We start from the raw sequence: 22,692 nt of genomic DNA on the forward strand, positions 1-22,692 counted from the left end.
TAGAGGCAAGCGCACTTCAGTCGGTCGTCTCTCAGTTGGAAGGTCGAGGGTTTGAGCCCCAACTCCTGCAGCTACATGTCCAATGTATCCTTGGGCAAGAAATGTATAACCCAAAGTTGCTCTCGCTGCTTCGTTGGCGGCGTATGAATGTGTATGAATGGATTATTCACATCTGATGGTCACATTACAGAGCAGCCTCTGCCATCAGTGTGTAAATGTGTGGGTTTGATCTGTGGTGTAAAAGCGCTTCGAGTCGTCAGAAGACTAGAAAAGGGCTGTACAAGCTCAAGTCCACTGACCATTACTTCATCAGAAGTGCTGCCAGCTATTTAAGCCCATAAAAAAGTACAAAGAATTTGACATGGAAAAATGTTTCCCCATGTTCTAATATTTTTGAGGGGCCCTGTCAGTCATCGGTCCTTACTTTTCTCCCCCATCCTGCACCCCTGCGCTTGATCAAAACTCACCCACTTAAAGTGCTTGCTTTTGTCACTGACAGGCTAGGATTGTTTTAAGAAAAATGTCTGACAATATTATGCAGAGGAACCCCACAGAGATAGATCATTTTGATGATGCTCCTGTTAACAAGAAACATCTGTTTCTTTGCTTTCTTCAAAGGCAGCCAGACTCCATTGACAAAAACAGTCATTTGACGTTACAGAACACAGGAACTGCTGGACTACTGTTGTCACCGTGGATTAGTTTGATTTGTGTTATTGTGTGAATTTGTTGTTTTAAAGGGTGAGTTTTAAAGGGATCAAACACAACACTAAAAAGCAAACAAACTAACATATAAAGATTAGAAACGTTGAACTCTGCAAGGTTCGATCTTCTCATCAATGGAGTCTGGTTGCTGTGAGAAGGGAGATGGAGCTAACAGCTGTACCTGGTTAAAATGGATCTTACCTTGAAGAAATAACTTATGAGCTTACTTTCAGCAATGTTGTTAGAAAGTTAGAATACAAATCTCAGTCCGTCAGTGGAAACGGAAACCACTTGAAGTCAACAAAGTTAGATTTCACCTCATTTCTGTCTGAGTGTTTAGGACAGCGAGAATAAGAGGTCCTGAGAACACAAAGAATACTGCCCGGTACTTTTCTGCGTGATAAAAACACATAGATAGTGTTGGAGCAGTCCAAGAGTTGCCTTAAAGGTGTTCCAGTGTATGAGCCTATGGTTCGCCCTAGCAGGCCATTCTACCCAATGGTGAGTCCAAGCTTTACAGTTTGTAATGAACCTCATGCATGCATGGAAGGATATGTATGAAAATTGCTATATAAATAAAGTTGAGTTGAGTCTTTTCTATTCAGTCCTTTGAAATTCTAACCACATCATTCAACACTTCTGTTGAACTGAACCTGACGGCCGCCAACCATGTCTCCCTCAGAGCAAATCTGTGAACTCATACTAGGGGAATTTAGACTCTAATAAACATGTCAATTCATTAGACATTGCAAGTGAAAACAATGTGAGCATACTGCTTTTAATTTTGGGATTATTTATGGATTTACTTACAAGCCACATCTGGATTTCATTTGGTTTCATCAGGCCCAGTTGCTGGGAATGAGTGCTTTTCTGGGGCAGGTAGTTAGATAACCACATCCTCCAGCATTGAGCAAAAAATGTGCTGTCTAAAAACTTTCAGGGCAGCAACTGTATAGAATTCCTATAGTTTCCTCTTTGGAGATACTGTGTCCTATCAGAGACATCCTTCCTGTAGGGAAACTGAGAGAGAAGTTGCCTCAAACCTGATGCACCAGGGACAAAGTCCAACTGAATTCCAACTGGCAGGACATGTAAGACCTCGGCTTGGCTGCTGCAAACAGACCAGTGCTGTGCTAATGGGATCTCTGATGTGGCTCAATATTAGACATGGCTTCTTTTTACTTTTGGGCCTTGGTGGTTTGGATCCCCCAGGTCATTGGCGAGGCTGTGCAAGCAGAGAATATGAGCGCATGTGCGGCTCAGCTATCATGTCTAGTTTACTGTCTGAGGAGGAAATGTAAGATTGTACTGTATGAACAAAAATAGGCCAATCTCCTCATTAGTATTTTTTTGGATGGTCTTTTTTACCCACACCCACACAGCTCGACTGGAAGTGTGTCTGAAACTTTCCCGGCTCAATTCCATGTCATGGGTGTGGTGCTTCAGTAAAAACTGTGGCTACAATGAAATACAATTTTCTCTTTTTCCAAGGAGCTCTCTATGTATGAGAACACAGCAGGATCGAAACTTTGCACATTATAATACAGGAATAAAGCTATGATATTAACTGATATAGACTGAGAGTAATAATTGGTAACATGAGTAAGTTTCATGGACTTCATTACCCAGATACCCTGTGGTGTCAGCCTTGGTGCTGTGTAAACACAGTAGACCTCCTTATTAGACCAAAAAGTATTTTTCTTTCAAGGGAGGATGATGAGGTAAGGCGGGAATGAAAGAATGTTTGCAGCCAATTTAACCCAATTTTGATTGGGGGGTTAGGGTTAATTCTTATTTTTATGTATGTAGAGTGATAAAAAAAAAAAAAGTGATCATACATAATCAAATAATTTATTTTTCAGCAACATTATGTAGGAATTCAGTATGGTGCACTTTGGCACCCCATGAAGGCCTCCCATGTCGACTGATGTCGACTAGTATGGCATCCTGCCCGGTCACTCTCTTTGTCACATCCTCATCATTCTCTTAGCCTCATACATTGTAATCAAACAGTACAGAGATGGGCTAATTTACTTCTTTTTATAACTGGAGGCTGTTGTGTGAGCTAGTGCCGTAAAGCTGTACGCGCTTCTTGCAAGATAACCTCGGTCCGCTGCTAAAGTCTCCCCGTTAAAAGTTATGATGCTACTAAATCAAGCTTTTAAACTACCATTTTAAGGTTGAAGAGGTCTATATTGTGGCTTCAATTTTGAAATAAAATGATTAAATAGTGATCAAATTATTAACAGTGCAGCTCTAAGACCTTGCCTTGTCTATGAATACCCGGACTTTCATGGTTTGGTCTCAGTTATTATCAAGTAAAATATATCTTGTGCTGAAACATTATTAGGGCTTTCACACTTGCAGAAAAATTCCTGATATACACCAAATTTTTCTTTTGGACTTCAGCCTGAGTTTCTCCTGCCAGACCCAGAGTATTTTTTCCGCAGCAAGTCAAAGTGAGCTGATGTGAGAACGCTGCAGGATATTCTCAGGAGAATTCATCTCGAGCCAATGGGAGAGGGAGTGACGATACTGTGACCGCTGCACGGTGCATAGAGTGTCTGCATGCTATCGCTACAATCTCCATGCACGTAATTAAACAGCTGCATTATGTTTTCTGTTTGTCAGTATGTTGTTCTTCGCTCTTTTGTTGACATTTTAATTTCATTGAACTACACGTAGCATTGATCTTAAGGCAAATATTCTCAATATAGCATCGCACAGCGGCCTCTGTTACTTTGTCTGCTTCTCCGCGTCCCCCCCCCCCCCCCCAACCCTCCTGAAATAATCTAGATATTTTCAGGAGTGCATATGTGAAAATGGCTTATAAGTTGCAAGCTAAAGCTTAGTCAGCAGCACTTGGAGATCCCCGACTTGATCCTCCCCCTAGCAAACACTCATTCACACACACGCATGCATACACACACACACACGCACACACACACACACACACACACACACACACACACACACACACACACACACACACACACACACACACACACACACACACAGAGACAGTGGCCCATGGTGTCTCAAGTCATAAAGCCCTCAGTGTGGTCTCCCAGTGTGGCTGGTTGGTCTATTAGAAAGCTGTCTGAGGGGCTAACTGGGCTCTTTCTTCTAAGCCTCTCTCTGATTATTTTCCTTTCTTGAACTATACATCATAATCATCTATGAGAGGAACACAGGGAGCTGCTAAACACACCTGGCTTGTCTGCTCTCTCTCTCTGCCAAGAAAACAGAAACTTACAGGGTAAATCTGCTATTTAAAAAGACTGGGCCCTACTTTTATTTCTTCCAGATTTTGGGGTCTGAATGACAAACGAGTACAAAATCTGTGAAATTGGATGGATTCAGCCAGCAGCTGCTAAAGAGCTGTTAAGGCCTTAAGATGATCTTTTTAGGACATATAATCAAAGTTTGTCCATTATAGATTGTTGTTTTTCCACTGAGAGGCTGAGAGTGTTATAAAAACGCTGTGACAGCTTGTATGCGTAGGCCTTTTTTTGTGAAACAGGAACAGCTGTGAACTATTTAAAGCCACAACACTCCATCAACGAAACACTAATTCTACCTGTCAGAACGGAAACCATGCTGGCTTAGCACTGCAAAGATCTGCTATATTTGCTGATGCTTCTCTCTTGTGTTGTGTCCGAGCATATCAAGGCAAAAATGACAATGTATTTATCATTGGAGTCTGGTTTCTTTGTAGAGAGTGAGGTCTGTCTCTGTAGGGATCTCTTCTGTAGTTGTTGTCACACACTTGAATATCACTCCAAGGGCCTACCTTGATCACAAACGTTTTGCCTGCAGACATTGAGTTGCAGCCATTGCAGCCTGTCTCGCAACTGCCAGCTGTATTGATCTACTGGGGCAATTTCAAAACTTATGTTATCCTTTAGGTATTGAGGAGGCAATGACCAAGCCTGGGTGACTTCACCCATGTGTTACTGCAGAGGGCTTTGGAGTCCCATCGATGGTTGTTGCCATGCTCACCCTAACTTTTCATCAACTTAACGACAGATTGAGACCTGGAGCTGAGGCAGGTAAAAGCTTCCTGATAAACCATTACATCCCACCCACCCATCAATCAGGTCAGCTACACGCTTTATTGTGAATAACGCTTATCCTTCATAATATCCAAACGGATGAGATATCAAAAACTTCTCCCCCCTGTATTGTACTGTGCATGCCTATCCAGACATGAGCTGATCAGACCTACCGGTACTTTGATTTTTGAACCAGGCCGTTAATATGTTAATTTCTGCTGTACAAACTGGCTTTTTTTAACGGGTGTGTATAAGACTTCCGGTGCTTTTGCAGCCAGCCTCAAGAGGACACTCAACCAACTGCAGGATTTTGCATATCCGCACTGGCTTCATTTTTCAACACCGGAGGATGACGCTTGTTTTAAACGTATAATTTTAACAGAAGCTTTATATATATTTATGCTGTAGCTATGTGCCTTTTCATCGTCTCACCTTGGTGGTGTAGTACACACACTGCTGGAAGGCTAGCAACAAGACCTCCTCCAGGACAGCTAATGTTTCCTCACTGGCTGAACGAATACAGGACAGGCGGAGCTCCAAGAGGGCTGAAAATCACACAGAAACACACTTCAGTTTATGTTAAAATGTTAGTTGTATGTTAAAATGAGAACTAACAAGTTAAACTTTCATTTAAAAAAAACTATATTAAAATATTTAATTAGTAATCTCCCCTTTTCATGCTGCTAGAGAAAACAAATATTTAGCTCTTACCTTATTACATCATAAACACAAGAATATACACTTAATTAAATCTTCTTAGTACCATAGTATTTATTCACTTCCAAGCTCAATAATAGACTAACCCCAGGTCTCCACCTCCTTGATCTCTTCATCTTCCCCTCCTGTTTCATCTTCCAGTCCCTGCTCCTTTCGGGTTCTCCACTCCAGAATAACAGGCAGCTGGAACTGGATGAAATGCAGCAGCTCCAGGCTGTTTGACATCCACACCACCAGGGGGCGCAGTCCAGACATCACCTCGTGCAGTGCAAGATCCTGGAGGTCCTCGCTGTTTGAGCTTTCACTATTGAGTCTAAAACAGGAGAACATGTCAGGAAGGGGTTTATGGACTGTAATATTACTTACTGCTGATTAAAAAAATAATAATAATGTGTTGAGCGCTCACTGTTCAGGTTGAGCAGCAGCCAGGTCCTTAGTGTGCTCCTGCATAACAACAAAACAAGATTAAGAGTCCATCATTTAGTGGTAATATTGAAGTAAAAACATTTATTCAATAATAAATTAAGATTTTTCGAAGAAAATACAAACAAAAACTCAAGTGTGCAGTTCAACACATTTACTAATAAGACCAAAATCATTTTTTTGTACCAGGCAAAACATGTTTGTTTTTGCTGCCTAATGGATGTTTTAATATGAATATATATATATATATATATATATATATATATATATATATATATATATATACAAGTTTTGTATGGGGCTTCTGGGTCCTTTGGAGCCAGCCTCAAGTGGACACTCAAAGAACTGCAGTTTGTTTTTTGCACTTCAGCATTGGCTTTATTTTTCCCCAAAAAAAATTTGCTTGATGAGAGAGCGCAGAAGTCAGCAAATTTCTTCAATGAGAAGAGGGCTTGGTTTAATTTAAGTGGGGTTAGAGAAACCAGAGTTGCGCTCTGTTAATGTCACTCAGACAAAGCTGGTGAACTACAATAGCTAACCGGACACCAACTTGCAAGCTGTGAACATGCTTCTTATCAGGCACAAAAGGTTTTAGAGCTTTTACAATTTCCTCCTCATATTCTGCAGACTGAAACATTACCAGTAAATTGGATTACAGGGATTGCTAACTGTCAGTTTTAAGTGAACAACCTCTACTTCTAATGGAAAAATAAGTTGTATGTATTTAGGTCTTCTTCATGCTGTTAGCAATGCAGAAGGCATTAAGGCCTTATCACAAAAGAGAGATCCCTTTTGTGATAAGGACGTCTAGACACTCTCGTTCAACCTCTTTTAGCCCCAAACTTACCCACAAGGCACTCTGAACTCCACTTGCAATAAGTAACAGCAGCCTGCGCAGGTCTGACGTGTGAAGACTTGCTGATGAATACTGAACACACAGGCACAGCAAAAAAGAAGCAGTCAGTGGTCGTCTGTCTTTGATGCTGCTTCCGATAGAGAGGATCTCCTTAACAATGCAATACTCGTCCTCTGTCTCGTATTTCAGAGTCAGGCTGTGACCTTTGGGTGATTTTAAAACGGGAGGGCCTCTGTTGAGAGACTGTTTGCTGCCCGAGCTCTGGAGGTCAGTGAAATTTGAAATGCAGGTGTTGCAGAGGATTACAGAGTTGCTTTTTGTTGAGGCAGAAGTGGTGTGATCCAGCATCCAGGGGACAGCAGCCATGTTGGGTCCAGAAGTAGTATTGCTCACTTCCTTCATTCATAAGAGAGAAAACCCTTTAAGTATTTTTATACATTTTCACTCAAGACATTTGTGGAAAAGGTAGAAATAATGAATACAGTAACTAATTTGGAAATAATCAATCGGCCCCCTTTTAGTGTCACTAATTGGACTCACTCTTACCTTGGGTGTCAAAGCTAAGGGATCCTTGAAAAGAAAGAGGTAGCATTGCCCCAGCCCAATGACATCACCAGGGTTAAGCTGCACTTCTTCTCTCAGCACCTGGCCGTTCTTCATGACCGTGGCGTCTTGACAAGGGCCTATCATGGTGGGGCTGCCAACGCTGTGGCGATGAAAATAGCAATGTCTGGGCAGGATGTCAGCGGCAAAGAGAATGATGTCAGGCTTGGACCCGTCTTCGATGTCACTTTGCCGACCAAATACAATGTTTTGTCCGGCGAGAAGGTAGATGACAAAGTCCTGTGTGCAGAGAAGAAAGTTAAATTATCGCACTTCTTCTACAACAAACATCACTCATGTTCTTCTTTCTGTTGATTATGTTTCAATCGTATTGTGTCCTGAACTCTAATGTATTTCATTTTTTTACAGATCTGTTCCTGCTGCTGTTGTTTTCCTTTGTGTTCTGTTATGCTACTCCTTCTAGCCAGCTCACTTGCCTTTGTGCTTGCGCTAACCTTTACTTCTAATTAAACTGTGCTGAAAGACAACAATGTACATTTTCAAAGACTGTACTTAACAATCAACGTGTCACCAACAGTGTTGGGACTAACACATTTAACACCACTACTGTTTGTGGTAACTAGTATCTAGTTACCTTCTAGATTCTAGATGGCGTCACAATTGACATTTAAAAGCACAGTACTTTATGTGAAACAGCCAAGCAGGCGAGGTGAAGCTAACATCAGCACAGTAGCATCCTGGGAGAAAGAACGCAGCAAGAAAACAGAAAAGAAAACAGGCCGATGATCATTCTAGCATGAGCTTATTCCATTTAACCACAAGAATACAACAGTATGTTGTCGTTTATGTGCAGGAAGGAACATTTCTGTCAGAGAGCTAAACAGCAACACGCTAACTACTAAGCTAGCTGTTAGAGAGTCCGGCGCTGCAGACACCAGAGACCTATAGGTGCAGCTCATGCTAGATCGGCAGAACTAGGAGGAGACACTCCATACAAACAGCCGGCTGGATTTAAAACACCGCCTGCTCCACGATCTTTAATCCGGACTATAGACTGACAGACAGGTATCTTGACGGCAACGTGCTTTATAACTGTTGAGTACCTATAATGAAAATGGCTACAGTGTTAATTGAAAGTTGCATGTTGTCACAGCAGAATTCTGCCACAGCACCTGAGGATTAATAAAGTAACTCTCAAGTGACTTTTCAAAGTAACTAGTTACTTTTATCAAGCAGTAACTCTTCTGGTAACTCAGTTACTTTTTGATAGTAGCAACTAGTGACTGTAACTACTTTTCTTCAGTAACATGCCCGACACTGGTCACCAATTGGTTGTTGCCTTGAGATTGTCATTTTTTTTGGACAAGAGGCTGGACTTGTACAGTAGTATTGGGTTAAAAAACTTAAATTATTAGCTTCTGTAAGTTCTAGCGTCTACCAGTGATGATTAGCTAGCATGTATCAACCAAAGAACAAGACAAATAGCCAAGCTCTCAGAACCTCCTCCACCATACTGAAAACTCTGCTCTCTTCCAGCGACACACCTCCAACCCCCCTCCACTCATGTTCACACAAAGTAGTTTAGCTAATGGGCTGGACAAATTTGTCCTTGGCTCAAGCTGCTGTAGCCTGCATTGTTGTGTTAGCGGGCTAATGTGCACTCTTTAATTAGCTTCACATTGCATGTAAATTGACACGGAATGACTGAAGTCTTAAACGTTTACATGACACTCAGATAAACATGTTATCCTTCTTTTCTCTAGTTCTTGACTTATATAGATTTTATACACAAGGAGAGGAGTAGGAGGAATCCCGTCCATATAAACCTGATGTAAACAAAGCTCCGACAACAGTACAGCTGGCGGGACTAAGGCTTCTCAGTCATTGTCAACAGTAATGATTCAGAAATATTTACAGATTATATACTTGATTTCTGTTTTATTTATGTAAAATGTTGCACATTCTTCCTTGAACATGTAGTAGATTTTTTCTTTGTTGTTTTATTGATAGTTAACTTTATTTGCGGTGGTGAAATTAACATTTCACCAGCGCAAAGAAATCAATGAGCTGCTGATGTTAATCTTACTGTTTATCTGTTTATTCTGCCCTTCAACCTAAATTTTGTTCCAAGGAAAAGCAAATGTCTCAAGAACATTAATCGCTTAATCACGACTAGCTTACATAACAACAGTGTCTTGGTGAAAGCAGATCATGTGGAGGTATTAGAATTACAGTCTTGATCCAAGCCTGATTAGGCAAACAATGTTTTATTAGCCACAGTGAGTGGCAAGAACAATGTGCAGGCTTTATTATGTTTGACATTCCCTTTCAGTAATCTGTCTTTTCCAGTTAGACAAAAATAACATGCTGAATCAATGCAAACATAAACTCCCTAAATCTTGTCCATAATAATATATCTGGTAGTAGATTATCTTCCAATGACAGATCTTTAGGGAAAACAGCTGTGACGCACAGTCAAAATCACAGCAGTGTATCAGGATTAGTGTGTGTGCCTGCATGTGTGTGGTGGTTGCCCTTTGTTGAAACCATGCGTAATCAGCCAGGAAGCAGTGCCAGGTTTGTCTTTTTCAGTTTCCTGATCAGTGTTTTTTGACACATGGTTTTCCTTCATACAGTTTGCTGACTTTTTGAAAAATGATTCTCCCCTTTAACTCTCCAAACACAGAGAAAAAATGCTGTTATAGCAGCAGGTTTTAGGAATTTGTAGGAGTAACAGTGTTGATCTGTTTGAATGAGATACAAGGTAAAATGTTTTAAAGGTCCAATATGAGATATCTACTGAATTAAAACATTAAATGACCTCACGATATGATCAGACATTAAGGAAACATGCTATGTTAAAGTGCTGGCTTCTCTGTCAACAGTTAAACTGTGTGTCCTCCTTCTAAGTTTAGATTCTGGTCTTGAATGGTCTGTATTTGTTTGGCCCAGAGAAGGTTGGCGGTTTTAAGGCTCCCCCACACGGCCGTTTTGGACTTTTGCCAGGCAAACTGCAAACCAAAAGGTGTTGCAGCGATGGAAGCAACTGGTTCAACAAAAGCCTCTGCATTTTTCCAATAAGTTCCACGACCAGAAACGTGGTCAAACTAGGATGAATATTGGAGATGCTTTTGAAAAATGGAGAGAGGTTAGAACACAGAAAGGTTTCAAGACTGATGCAGAGCTGGATAAACACTGAAGCTTCGGTGGCAGTGAAATGTCAACCTGCATGCACATCGACTCTATGGAGGAGGGTTCACGGGGAGATAGCTCTGTTCAATGTTTTGAATTTGGACTGCAGTACCCATTTTAAACACTAGGTGTCAGCCTGTAAATGAGTGGGTCATCTTTTGTGAGAAGTTGTTTAACCTTTGCTAAGCCCCTCTTAGCTAGGCTAGTTTAAATTATGATTAATTTCTTTCGAATTACAACTTCAAGTCAGTTTTCCAAACCAAGGGTCCTTCAAAAAACAACCTGGAACAATTGTTTTAAGTATAAGAAATAATCACTGTCCCTTTAAGATTGCGTTGTTCTGCAGATTATTCTTTCTACATTAGGACTCATGCTTAATGTCGACTACAATGATGTGCTTCTCAAGGTCTAAGACAACAGTCAGATGTTGCTAGCTAGTCCTTCTTTCCACAAGTGCATCTTCTCTGGATGATGGGATTAGAAGAACTTGAATAGCAGTATTTTGACAGTTGAGAGGGGACATCTTTCCTGCCAGTGGGCCGGTTTTCGACACATTCAATGGACGCACCCACAACATCCCAGAGATTACTGCTTTAACTGCCATGATTTTGAAACTTTATTTTATAAATCACTGAAATGATTAGTGGTTAATTTCTATACTTAACATACTTTTTTTTTACATCTTTACACAAAGTGTACCTTTATGTGTTTGACTTCTTTTAAAGATCCAGGTAGTATCAGTTCTTAATCTGGATTTAAGAGGGAGCTTTATGGGGATATGAGTCAAAGAAAAGTTCCATCTAAGAGATTGTGAAACATTGTATAAGGGAAAAAAGGACGCTTTCACTTCCAGAGTTAAGTCACTAGATGGTCATACTTCAGCACTCCAAAGCGCAGTGTGTGTCTGAATGAGATACCTGTGCGGGGCTGCAGCCCTGCAGCAGCAGCAGGTATGGACAGTCGTGAGGAGGGTGAATGGAGAACTGTGTGTTGCTCTCGTCGCTGCTCTCCGTCTCCTCCCTCTCTGACTCCTCTCCTTCCCGCTTGCCTCTCAGCTTGGATGGACAGAGGGTCTCTGTTTTAGCCCGCGAGCCTCCGTCCCCCTCGGGGGGCGCTGCGATGCTGTGAATGCGATTCTGTTCAGGGCTTGTTTTTGTACGCTTGAAACTCTGTACCGAACTGTGATTCAGGCTCACGCTTCGATCCTTCGGACAGTTTTCGTGATCGGCGTCCTCTTGGTTCTCCGCATCAGAGTCCAAGAGGTCCATCTCACTTTTGCTCCTCCACATTTTATAGTTTCGTCCCATCGTCCTCTCCATGAAGGTGGAGGTCACTCTGGAGCGGCTCTTCTGCAGCTTTCGAGCCTGGGCATTGATACCTAAGAGGGAGGGAGATAAATAAACATGTAAAGGTGTTGCTGCTTCAATGTGGTCAAATATAGCTGCAGCATGAATACATAAAGCAGTGGGGTTATGGAATTTAGTGATAGGGCAACACCCGTTTTTTTTCTGAAGCAAGGTGAGCTGTGTGTGAGCCTTCATGTGTCCCATCATTTGTACATGTTGCATTTATGCCAGAGTCAACATGGAGAAGCCTCATACAGGAAACAGACCTCAGTGGAAAAAAAGGGAGAGCTCATGGAAATAAAATAAAACAGTTCACCCCACTGAGCAGGCATACACACACTGACACTGATAGAACGCTATCACAGGCTGCACCATTCATAAAAGCAAAACACAAAACAGGACACACTTTTACTCCATGACCACAGCTGTGTCAACCCACAGATTGGTCCTCCTGAACAAATGACAGAAAGTGGTCCAGTCTGCACGTTTACAGAGCTATAAAGTGTTTGTTTCCAGCCACTGCGGAAAGTTATGGATGTTTCTCTGCTGTATCCTGCTTTGTAAATATCAGTGAATGTAAAAACGTTGACAGAAAGGGTGTGTCACTGGAAAAAGTGTAATTAGATCACAGTTTGGCTGCATTGTTCATCAAAATCGAAAAGTTCCTTTGGCCACTTTATCGTTGTAAGAATGAAACATATGTCCAAATTTGTAACAGAAATTAAAGAGAGAGAGAAATAAAATATAGATCCATTAAATATGGTTTGGGTTTGTGTGGCTTGGCAGGTTTCACGAGAGAAAATAAAAACGTGCCAACACACCACATTTTTACTGTGAGAACTCTCAAACTGAATTTAACAGTGCTCCGTTTAACAGTGAAAACTTTTATTCCAGAGCGTGCAGACACCCTGAGTGAGTTAGAAAGTGGCACCCTGTGAAATCTTCAGACATCAAAGCACCGCGAGGCCACAGTCACACATTGTACCAGCAGTAATGGTGTCTTTGTCTTTGGACGTCTTCTCCTCCACAGAGCTCCTCTTTTGGAGTTCAAACCGTCTCGCCAGGCCCTCTCTGGGTTTCCATAGTGACTGCAGGAGGAGGGGCTTCTCATTGTCGCCCACGACTCGGAAACCTTCCGTCTTCCACTGTTGGTCGCCAATGGAGCCAATGGTGTCACAAAGAACGTAGGACTCTGCCTCCCTTTTCCCCAGGCCGTACCTAGAAGACATAGTGAGGTGGGATATAATAAATAAAAGTGACAGGATAAAAGTTGTAAAACTGGTAAATTCCACTTACAATTAATGAAGCTGTTTTCTCACATATACACTCCTGAACATTTTCTAGAACATTTCAGTACAGCCTGCCACTTAAATTTTTAAAAACTTGTTATTCACACATATCGCTCAAAGTGTGACGTTTTCCCTGTTGGACAGGAAGGGGGAGGGTCTCGGGAGGAAGATAGGACCTTAAAAAGACGCTCTGGTTGTAATGTTTATGAAATTATTCCAATGCTAATAACAGTTTTGCACTTAAGCCTTGTATAGACGTATAGACATGTTATTGGATGTATCCATGGTATCCTTTGCCCTTTTTAGACATTAGGGATTTTAAAGCATTGTTTTTCAGTGGAAGTAAATTTCCTGCCAACATGTCACAAAAGCTCTTCCTTGTTCACCAAAGAAACCACTCATGTCTGGCATAAAACATTTTCCAACTCCTCCTGGGGAATCAGAAGGCGTTCCCAGGCCAGAATGGATATATAATCCCTCCAGCAAGCTTTGGGTCTACCCCAGGGTCTCCTCCCAGTTGGATGTGCCTGGAGGACCTCATGAGGGAGGTGACCAGGAGGCGCGATCCACCTCAGCTGGCTCATTTTGATGCAAAGGAGCAGCGGTTTTACTCCGATCTCCCGTCGGATGTCCGAGCTCCTCACACTATCTCTAAGGCTGAGCGCAGCCACCCTTCACAGGAAACTTATTTCGGCCCCTGTATCGGCAATCTCATTATTTCGGTCATTACACACAACTCATGACCATAGGTGAAGGTTGGAACGTAGATTGACTGGTAAATCAAGAGCTTTGCCTTCCTACTTCTGACGCAGCTCTTGCAAAACTGCTGACGCTGCACCAATGCGCCGGTCAATCCTGTGATCCATTTCACCCTCACTTGTGAACATGGCACGGGGAGCGTGTCTGACTTTGTGCCGGGAATGCGAAACAATAACAGAGGAAAGAGGTTGAAAGAGGCGAAAACAGTCCATGGCACATGAAGTTCACACAGAACGTGCTATTGGATATGGTGCTGTTTAAAGACTGCTGAATGGAAATGGAAATGTCAACAGAGTCTGGCATGACGAGGTAGAAAACCTTTGTCAGGTGCTGCGCTGATTCATGCACATCTGTCTCACTTCACCATCAGTGGAAATTTTCTGTTAGATTTTAGTATGAAAGCTAGTTTAGCTCATTTTATGAAGACTTCAGATTGACCAGTCGCTACTGACACAACTCTAGCTGTAGATTCTAGTGGACTATTTAAAAGCAATCAAATAATTTCCAAGTCAATATTTTGTTTCAAATTATTGCTTTCCTAAGAATGAGACACAAAAAACTATATCGAGACACACACACACACACACACACACACACACACACACACACACACACACACACACACACACACACACACACACACACACACACACTGGTAGCAGAGGCTGCTAAGTTAAGAGGCCCAAATGCAACTTGAGCCCAACTTGAGGTTCAGTGTCTCACCACAGGAGACTTTAAGTTATCGACTGTAGTCACTCAAAATCAAACCACCAACTTTCTCCTGAGGCAACACATGACCTAAAAAGAATGGTGTGAAAGTGGCGGACGAAGCACCACAGCCCGCTTAACGACAATATTTGCCTCTATATCAATGCTACAATAGAATCATAATATCAACAAAAGCGCAGAGAAGAACATACTGCAAGGGGGAGCAGAAAACGTAATGCTGCGGTTTAGTTAAGTGCACTGAGATCGTACCGGTTGCTTGGATACGGTCTATGCATTGTGCACCGATGGCAGGGAAAAAATGTCATCACCCCCTCCCTCTCATTCGAGTTGAATTCTCCTGATTTTATCCTGCTGCATTCTCACATCAGGACTTTCAGCAGAAACGTTACTTGGGGGCTGGCAGGAGAAACTCCGGATAAAGCCAGAGAGAAAAATGTGGCGGTTTGCGTTCACACATGCAGCTCAAGTCAAAGTTGAGTCTAATAGCTCTATTCTTAGCTCGAGTTCTCAGTTAATTTCTTAGATGAAATTTCAGCAGTTGCTTCAACTATTCCAAATGTATGTTAGTCTCCAACGGATCATGCCCTGTACCCACATCCTCCTGGCTCAGTGTCTGCTGGGGTAAAAACGATCTCAACTGAAAAACATACAGTAAAAAGCAATGGAGCAGTATTGTTCATACAGCAGCCGTTGTCAACAGACTGTTGTCATAGAGACAGGACAGACGTGCAGTGCAGAGTTTGCCCTCATTACTGCTTATTAAAAGTCATTGTTGAACATGAATTATGATCTTAAAATGCTTTGCCTGTGGCTGTTAAAAGTTCAAAGTTAGCAAAAGCATATTAGGATGATAATTCAATTAGGAGTGAAATGAGGGCAAACTCTTAGTTAATTGTGATTATGATTATTATCTATTAGCGATAGAGTATGGGCATGTAGAATAAGGTAATAATGAGCAGCCAGTATGCTGCTAATAAGCAACACATTAATGGTGAATATTGTGACCTTAATTGAAAGTGTTACCCAAAGTATATTAAGAGCAGCTTTCATCAGAAACATTTCACAACATTTAGATATGCCGACTCAGGATTGTTTTTAACCAGGGGGTGGGGGTTTCAGTTTAATCATAGTAACACCTTATATGGATATTCCATTAAACCTGCGTAAAGTAGGTCAACAGAATTGAACATATCAGGAGTCAGTGTTGAAATTTCCTTTAAAGCTTTGGTCAAACCCTCACTAAATAAGATATCTAGTAATGATATAGCTAAATGTCATGCCACAGTGTACACTTTCACTGAGGGAAAAGAGAAAGGAACTTCATCGTCTACAAGCTGAAAACCACTTGCATTAATCATTCCATTATGTTTTTGGCTGAAGCGTTGGCGCAGACTGACAGACATCCACTCTCTGGAGGGAGGCTGCCTCAGCAGAGCTCTGGCTGACACTGGCTGTCTTTCACGCAACTCTGTGGTTTGATCAAGACCTTTTCAGCACAACTCAAATGAGCTATTTGCACACTCTGTTTGTTGTAATAAACAAAACAACGAGTCGACTTGGCTTTATCCGCTGGAAATGTACTAATCATAAAACATGAACATTCTTTCCTTTCATCAACCGCCAAAGTTTTCTACATCAAGGACTCTTCTGACTGCTTTTATATACAAATGATGTAGCACAAAGGTGTGCTGCAGCACAGGAAGCATGTGGATGGACTCACACACGAGGACCCACATGCAAAGCAGACACATGTGGCAGGCAGACACAAACACACACACACACACACACTCACACATGCTGAGATAACACATGGCCTTTACCGTTCAAGGGCCTCTTTGACCAGCTCCTTTGCGCTGGAGTGAGTGGTCGCCAGGACGCTCTTGTAGTGAGCTCCCTCGCAGATGTCATTTCCGAAGATCTTCAGGATCCCCGGAGCAGTTATCTGATTGGACAGCTCCGATGGGTCGTCAGCTTTTAACACATCTGCACAGATCACTGCATGACAGCACAGGAAAAGGAGTTTCAAGGCTGGCTCTCAGTTTGGTTTAAAAAGCTTTGAAGGCAGATAGATGTTAATCATGAACACAGTAGAAAACTCAGTCAATTAATATTATATACTGTAATATAAAATTAATTTGAATACAACAGATCCTCATAAAATGAATACTGGATATCTGTCATTTGATCAAGTTTAGAGGTGTCATTCAAAACCTCATTTAAAAATATAGCAATTTAGTATATTTCCAGTTTTATGGTACTTTTTTAAAGTACATTTTAATACATGTGAACAATGTTTTTACAGGCTGCCATTAGTCTCAGTGATGGTTTTGTCTACCCTAATTAATGTCCGCACCCTTATTAAAAAGTAACATCAGTTAGTTGTTGGCTTTATTTCATTTCATTATTATACAGGAAAAGATTAAAAGTAATGTTTCAAGAGCTTCAGTTAAACAGGCCTGACTCAGTTAAAACTGGTTCACAGCAGGTTCCTGTTCTTCTTAAAACATTATTCACAAACAACTAATTTTTCTGTCCAGACTGTATCCGTGTGGCCAAAGACATTGACATCTGTCTGCACACAAAAACTGGCACAAATGTGAAAATCAGTGCAGAGCAGCCCTTTCTGTTTCAGCTGTCTGAGTCAAAAGTCCTGAGAGTCCTAAAGTATCCGTTAAGACACACATTAAGTGTAAGCCGAGCTATCTATCTTCTTTTAAAGCTTTGAACGCAGTGCTTAAAGAAGCCTCTGTAGCGTTAGCTATAATGCTAGATGATCACAGAGCTAAATTTACTTGGCTGACCCTTAACAGCTGCTGATAATAGATAACAATCCATGAAACCTGCTGTCTTCACTCAAACCCTGTGACCGTTGATACTGGTATGCAGAAGATGTTTCAACTGAATGTAATCAACCAAAAAGCTGCTGTATTACTTTCCAATGATTGGATAGGGGAAGTCATAACTGCATAACTTTTTGTAATACGTTTCCGAACTAAATTATTATGTACATCAGGGCCAAATTATAGTTAGAATGTTGTTCTTGATCGGGTTGTTTGATGAATCTAAAGTTAAAATGCACCTGCCAGAAGCACCTGTAACCTCTGATCCATATTTATGTAAAAACGGAAGCCCAGGAAAAATGTAAGGTTGGTGTGACGTACCGCTGCCTTTCCTGGGTTGGATAGACAGTGAGGACCTGATGCCTGCCGTCAGAGCCATGGAGCCTGAGCCTGAGGAGGGGACGCGGAGGAAGACACCCGAGAGACGGTTGGTATGGCGACGGATGCGGTTCTTGCTGGGCTGTCTGATGGCCACGCCCTCGGCTGACCTGCTGCTTGATGAAGTGGAAGAGGCTGATCTGATGGATAGAAGAGAAGAGAAGGGTCAAATTAATCAGATTAAAATCTATACTGAAGAAGTGTCTTTGAGCAAAAACAAGGGACCTCATTGCTTCCTCAACCGCTGACCTGGATCCTTTTAGGGCCTTAGGAGAGGATTAACAGAACATCAAGAACAAAATGTAGGACTTTGGTTTGGTGGACTTTGGCGCCCAACCAACGTCTCTGTCATAAGACACATGTAGAGCTGTTATGCCTCCCCCTCTTAGACAACATGCATCTGTTTACTAGCAGAAGGTGCGAAGCCGGCAAATATGCCGTGAGAACCCAAAAACCCATGTCGACCCACTTCCTCCGTCACCGTCCTCTTCCTCTTAGCCTCAGCCATTGTATCAAACTATGACTGACAGGCTTCTTTTTTATAATTGAAGGATTGTGTGTGAACTAGTACCGTAATGCCACATGCACTTCTCGCAAGCTGACCTCGGACCGCTGCCAAAGTCACATACTGCAGTAAACAGGATATCGGGCCGTGCCATTCTCACTGTTGTGAGTTATTGTACCATTAAACTGACCTATAAAACCATTATTAAAGGGGGAAAAAGTTACGTATTGTTGCTTTAATGAAAAATAAAAAAAAGTCATGCACATCACTCAGCGGGTGCTGGATCCAAAAAACACAAATAGGTAAATAAAAACAAGATCCGCATGTCAAGAAGCTACCGTTTGAAGGATTTATTAACAAGTGACATTTAGTCTGGGAAGAGCATGTTGGCTCTTGTTTTTCTTTTCTTTACATCTTGTTGCTTTAAGAAATGGAAAGGGGGGCAGGGTGGGGGGGTAAGTGGTTAATAAAAAAAGGGGCAGCCAGAATACAGAACAACAGAATTGGGAAGTTTAATAATGACAGTTTAGTGATGAGAAAGAAAAAAAAAAAGCATTTGATCGAAGGGAAAGAGTTGCAGAAATTGTGCATGAAAAATATCCACAAGCAAGCATTTAGATTATATACAAGGAAATGTCCAATCAAGAGGAAACAGAAGCTTCTGACAAGACAACAGAGAACGTACCTAGGAGTTTGTCCTTAGTACAAGAGCATCCAGTCTCCTTGTGCATGCCTCCCTCAGCTCCCTCAGTACATTAATGAAATAAAGAAGTGTTGTTTTCCTTGAACCAAGCCTGTAAGCTTCTTACCGCTACAGCTCAAAGGTTCTCTGCAGTGACGCCATCACTCAGATATTAGGCTTTTTTCTCAATAATGACATTAGTGAAACTGGTCAACGTCTGTGGGAAAACAACACAGTGCCATATTGAGTCTGGTTTTGTGGTTGAATCATTTCAATACATTACACAGCTGAGGTTAGCTGAGGTCTACAGGAACAACATCATGTCTTTGTTTATATAGTTCCTTTAAAAACAGGTTTACAAAGAGCTGTGACATTAAGCCTGCTGCCAGTGCTATAGATTCAGTATCCATTCATTTGAATGTATTTTTTTCAAGAATAGTGGTTCATTTGATGTTTCCTATTTATTCTTTGCAGAAACAAGAGAAAGGTCCACAAGCTGTTCAGCTCCCAATGAGCAACTTTAAAAAGGATCAAAACGTTATACCTTAATAAAGATGCTCAATGGGAGATGAACAGTGTGTGGACCTTCTACTTTTTTCTACAGTTTATACTTTTTTTATTCTGCACCTGTATGCAAATTGCTTGGATGTGTGCACACTATTTTTTCTTTAAAAAGACTGTACTCCGTGCACCGGCGACCTAGTGGTTAGAGGGCGCGCCGCATGTACGAGGCTGTTGTGCACAGCCTGGGTTTGAATCCAACCTGTTGCTCCTTTTCCCGCACTTTCCAGTCTCTCCAATACATGCAAGCCCCCCAAAAAATCTTGTTTTTTTTAAACGTTTGTATCTTCATTAGTATAAAGATAAAAGGTGTAGTTGTAAGCACATGCTACATCTTTAATAAATGATTATATAAGTAGCCTATGTTTTAAATGGTAAATGGACTTGAGCTTGCGTAGCACTTTTCTAGTCTTCTAACTACTCAATGTGCTTTCACACAGCGGGTCACACCTACACATTCACACACTGATGGCAGAGGTTGCTATGTAAAGTGTCTATCAGTATTAGCTCATTAGTTATATACTGATCAGAACAGAAAACATAATGCAGACATTTAATTACCTGCAGATCGTAGCCGTCCTGTGCATACAATCTACGCACCGTGCAGCAGTCACAGTACAAAAACATCACCACCCTCTCCTACTGGCTCGGGGTGAATTATCCGGAGAATATATATGAGTTCTCACATCATATCACTCGGACTTGTTGCAGAAAAAATACTAATGGGCTGGCAGGAGAAACTCCGGGTGAAGTGAGAGCAAATTTGACTGTTTGTGTTCACACATACAGCTTCTCCTGGAAATATCAGGAGTCTTTCAGGAGTTTTCTGCAAGTGTGAAAGACCCTAAAGAGAATCTTTTCCATGGAGAAGTGTTTTTGCAGTGTGATGTTAATCAATTTAAGTGACATCTACCCAGAGGCAGCGAAAACAGACTTTAAAAATGGTTATGTAGAACTAGTCTAATTTATTTATTTCAGTCTTTTCCATAACCAGTAAAAAAAAAAAAACTCTTCACAGGAGTTTAAAGTGAACCCATTTGAATCCATTTAAACTAAGATTCCCATGTATGAAGGTCAAACTGATTAAAGATGTGTTGATGAGAAATTCAACAAAGGTCAAAAAAAAAAAAAAAAAAAGGTAAAAAAAAAAAAACATTATATGTGACAACCAGCCCCGGTCTCCCCTATAGCGCTTACCTGTCAGAGGATCCTTCAGATTTGTGGAGGACTATTTCACTAATTGATGTTTACTTTTTAATAGCATGAGAAGATTAAAACACATGCTCTAAAAAGGAGGGGAGGGAGTTCTCTAATAAGACCTCCAATAAAACCTTCAATAAAGACCTAATAATTCATCCATAAGAAGTGTAAAGTCGTTCATACTCACTGCTGAGAGCCATCACTTGTCTTCCTTCCCACCTTGACAAACCGTCTCTTCGGTGAAGCCTCAGGTACGACCGGTGGTCTCGGTGGGAGAGAACGCAGCTCCTCAGAGGAAAGCCTCATCACATTCATTCCTGTCTGATCAGATTACCTGGGTATCCCTGCGCGCGTTAAACTGCTGCAGATAAATCCAGATAAAGACAAAAGGGTTTCTATCATGTCCCCTCAGTCTGTGATACACACACCCATTCCTGGGATGTTTCAGTCAGGACTTTCGGCACGGAGCTCTTCAGCTGCTGTGGAACAGGCGCTGCAGATGTTTCCACACTACATCCAGCTGTTTGGGGGGCTGCTGTAGCCGGGGCTGTCCATCCACCGACGGCGGCTCAAGTCACAGCTTTGCCTAACTCTGTTTCAACACGCATCAGATGAACTGACAGGTCAGACATGCGCAATTATTTCGGGGATGTAATTTACTGCCCGTGCTGCTGGAGGAAGGAAGTTTGTTTTTGAATTCAGAACGAACCCGCTCTCCAGATGTGCGGCTACAACGCAAATGCGTCAAAGTGCCAAGTCCACAGACCCGCCCACCTAAAAGAAAACTGTCAAAATATGAATCTAAAAGAGCGAGTTTAATTTTCTTCATTCAGATGTGTTCCTTCTTTTGTTGAGGAAAAACTTTGGACATTATTTGTAGAGGCGGTTCTGTGCGTCAAGAACTAAATGAACAGTGCCAAACATTGCTGCGTACACAGCGCCATCTGCTGGCTGCACACAGATCACAACCGAGACTAGGCCTACTGGCTTTAAGAGTCATTGCATGTGAATCTGATAGATTCAATATTTCAATGTTGAGTGTAAATGTCTGTAGAATATGCATGAATTGTTTAAATATTATTACTTATTTTGTATTAATTGCTTTCTTTTCACATGTTTACTGATGCAGGTGCAGTTCATTGTGCAGTTATGCAATAAAAACAATAAAAAATACACTAATCTGTCAATTTTGGTCGCATTTAATCATAAAAGATACAAAATGCAATTCACTTTAAATGCAGTCAGTTTCTCTGATGTATGTTCACTTGGACTACAGCATCAGTAGTGTGGAGGGACATGTAGAGGCCTATACATAGTATTACTTTTTATTCTGTTTTGGGATACAGGAAAATTGTTGAATTTAGTCTTTCAGTATGTCTCAGCTCCCGATACCTATATTATAGGTATACCTCCTGATATTCCAGGTTTTAGCCAGGCACAATGAAACAAAGAATATCACAGCTTCCAGTTTACTGCTGGCACAACACGGTGTGAATTTGAAAACCACAATCATTGCAGAGTTTGTAAGAGGAAACGTAACATGAATCAACTCCCATATACAAAAATCACTGAAATACTCCTCACACGATATCCACAAATACTCATTGAAATGCACAGAGTTGTCCGTGTGAGGCTGAAGGTCCCAACATAAGCCACCAGGGGCCATCAGCAGACTTAAATGTAATTCATGATCAAATAAGTTTAAGGCAACAGTAAAACAGTAAAATAAGAAAGTTATTTTGATGTTACAGAGATGATTCACAGAAACAGGCCACCCCTACATAAATCTGTGCCCCAGTTGGGCCACCCCAATCAGATAGTCTGGACACCCCCCTGATTGTTGTTGTTTAAAGATATTATGAATAATATTATTATTTTGTTGTCTAAAGTG

At 41.4% G+C, this 22,692-nt stretch overlaps 1 protein-coding gene across 1 annotated transcript in view; it reads right to left on the reverse strand.

Moving 5' to 3' along the window:
- LOC132955669 (ras-associating and dilute domain-containing protein-like) overlaps positions 1-21,739 on the reverse strand; it is a 32,495-nt gene extending 10,756 nt beyond the window's left edge. The window contains exons 1-10 of the mRNA XM_061028608.1: positions 20,989-21,739; positions 17,797-17,993; positions 16,456-16,630; positions 12,844-13,076; positions 11,430-11,890; positions 7,303-7,599; positions 6,748-7,152; positions 5,884-5,921; positions 5,564-5,790; positions 5,193-5,305 (exon numbers count right to left, since the gene is read on the reverse strand). Of these exons, the coding sequence (XP_060884591.1) occupies positions 5,193-5,305; positions 5,564-5,790; positions 5,884-5,921; positions 6,748-7,152; positions 7,303-7,599; positions 11,430-11,890; positions 12,844-13,076; positions 16,456-16,630; positions 17,797-17,993; positions 20,989-21,116 (2,274 nt within the window). The 5' untranslated portion in view covers positions 21,117-21,739. The remainder of the gene's footprint in view (positions 1-5,192; positions 5,306-5,563; positions 5,791-5,883; positions 5,922-6,747; positions 7,153-7,302; positions 7,600-11,429; positions 11,891-12,843; positions 13,077-16,455; positions 16,631-17,796; positions 17,994-20,988) is intronic.
- Positions 21,740-22,692: the final 953 nt, after the last annotated feature.

Source organism: Labrus mixtus, chromosome 21 (assembly GCF_963584025.1).
Source record: "Labrus mixtus chromosome 21, fLabMix1.1, whole genome shotgun sequence".
Classification (NCBI taxonomy): Eukaryota; Metazoa; Chordata; class Actinopteri; order Labriformes; family Labridae; genus Labrus; species Labrus mixtus.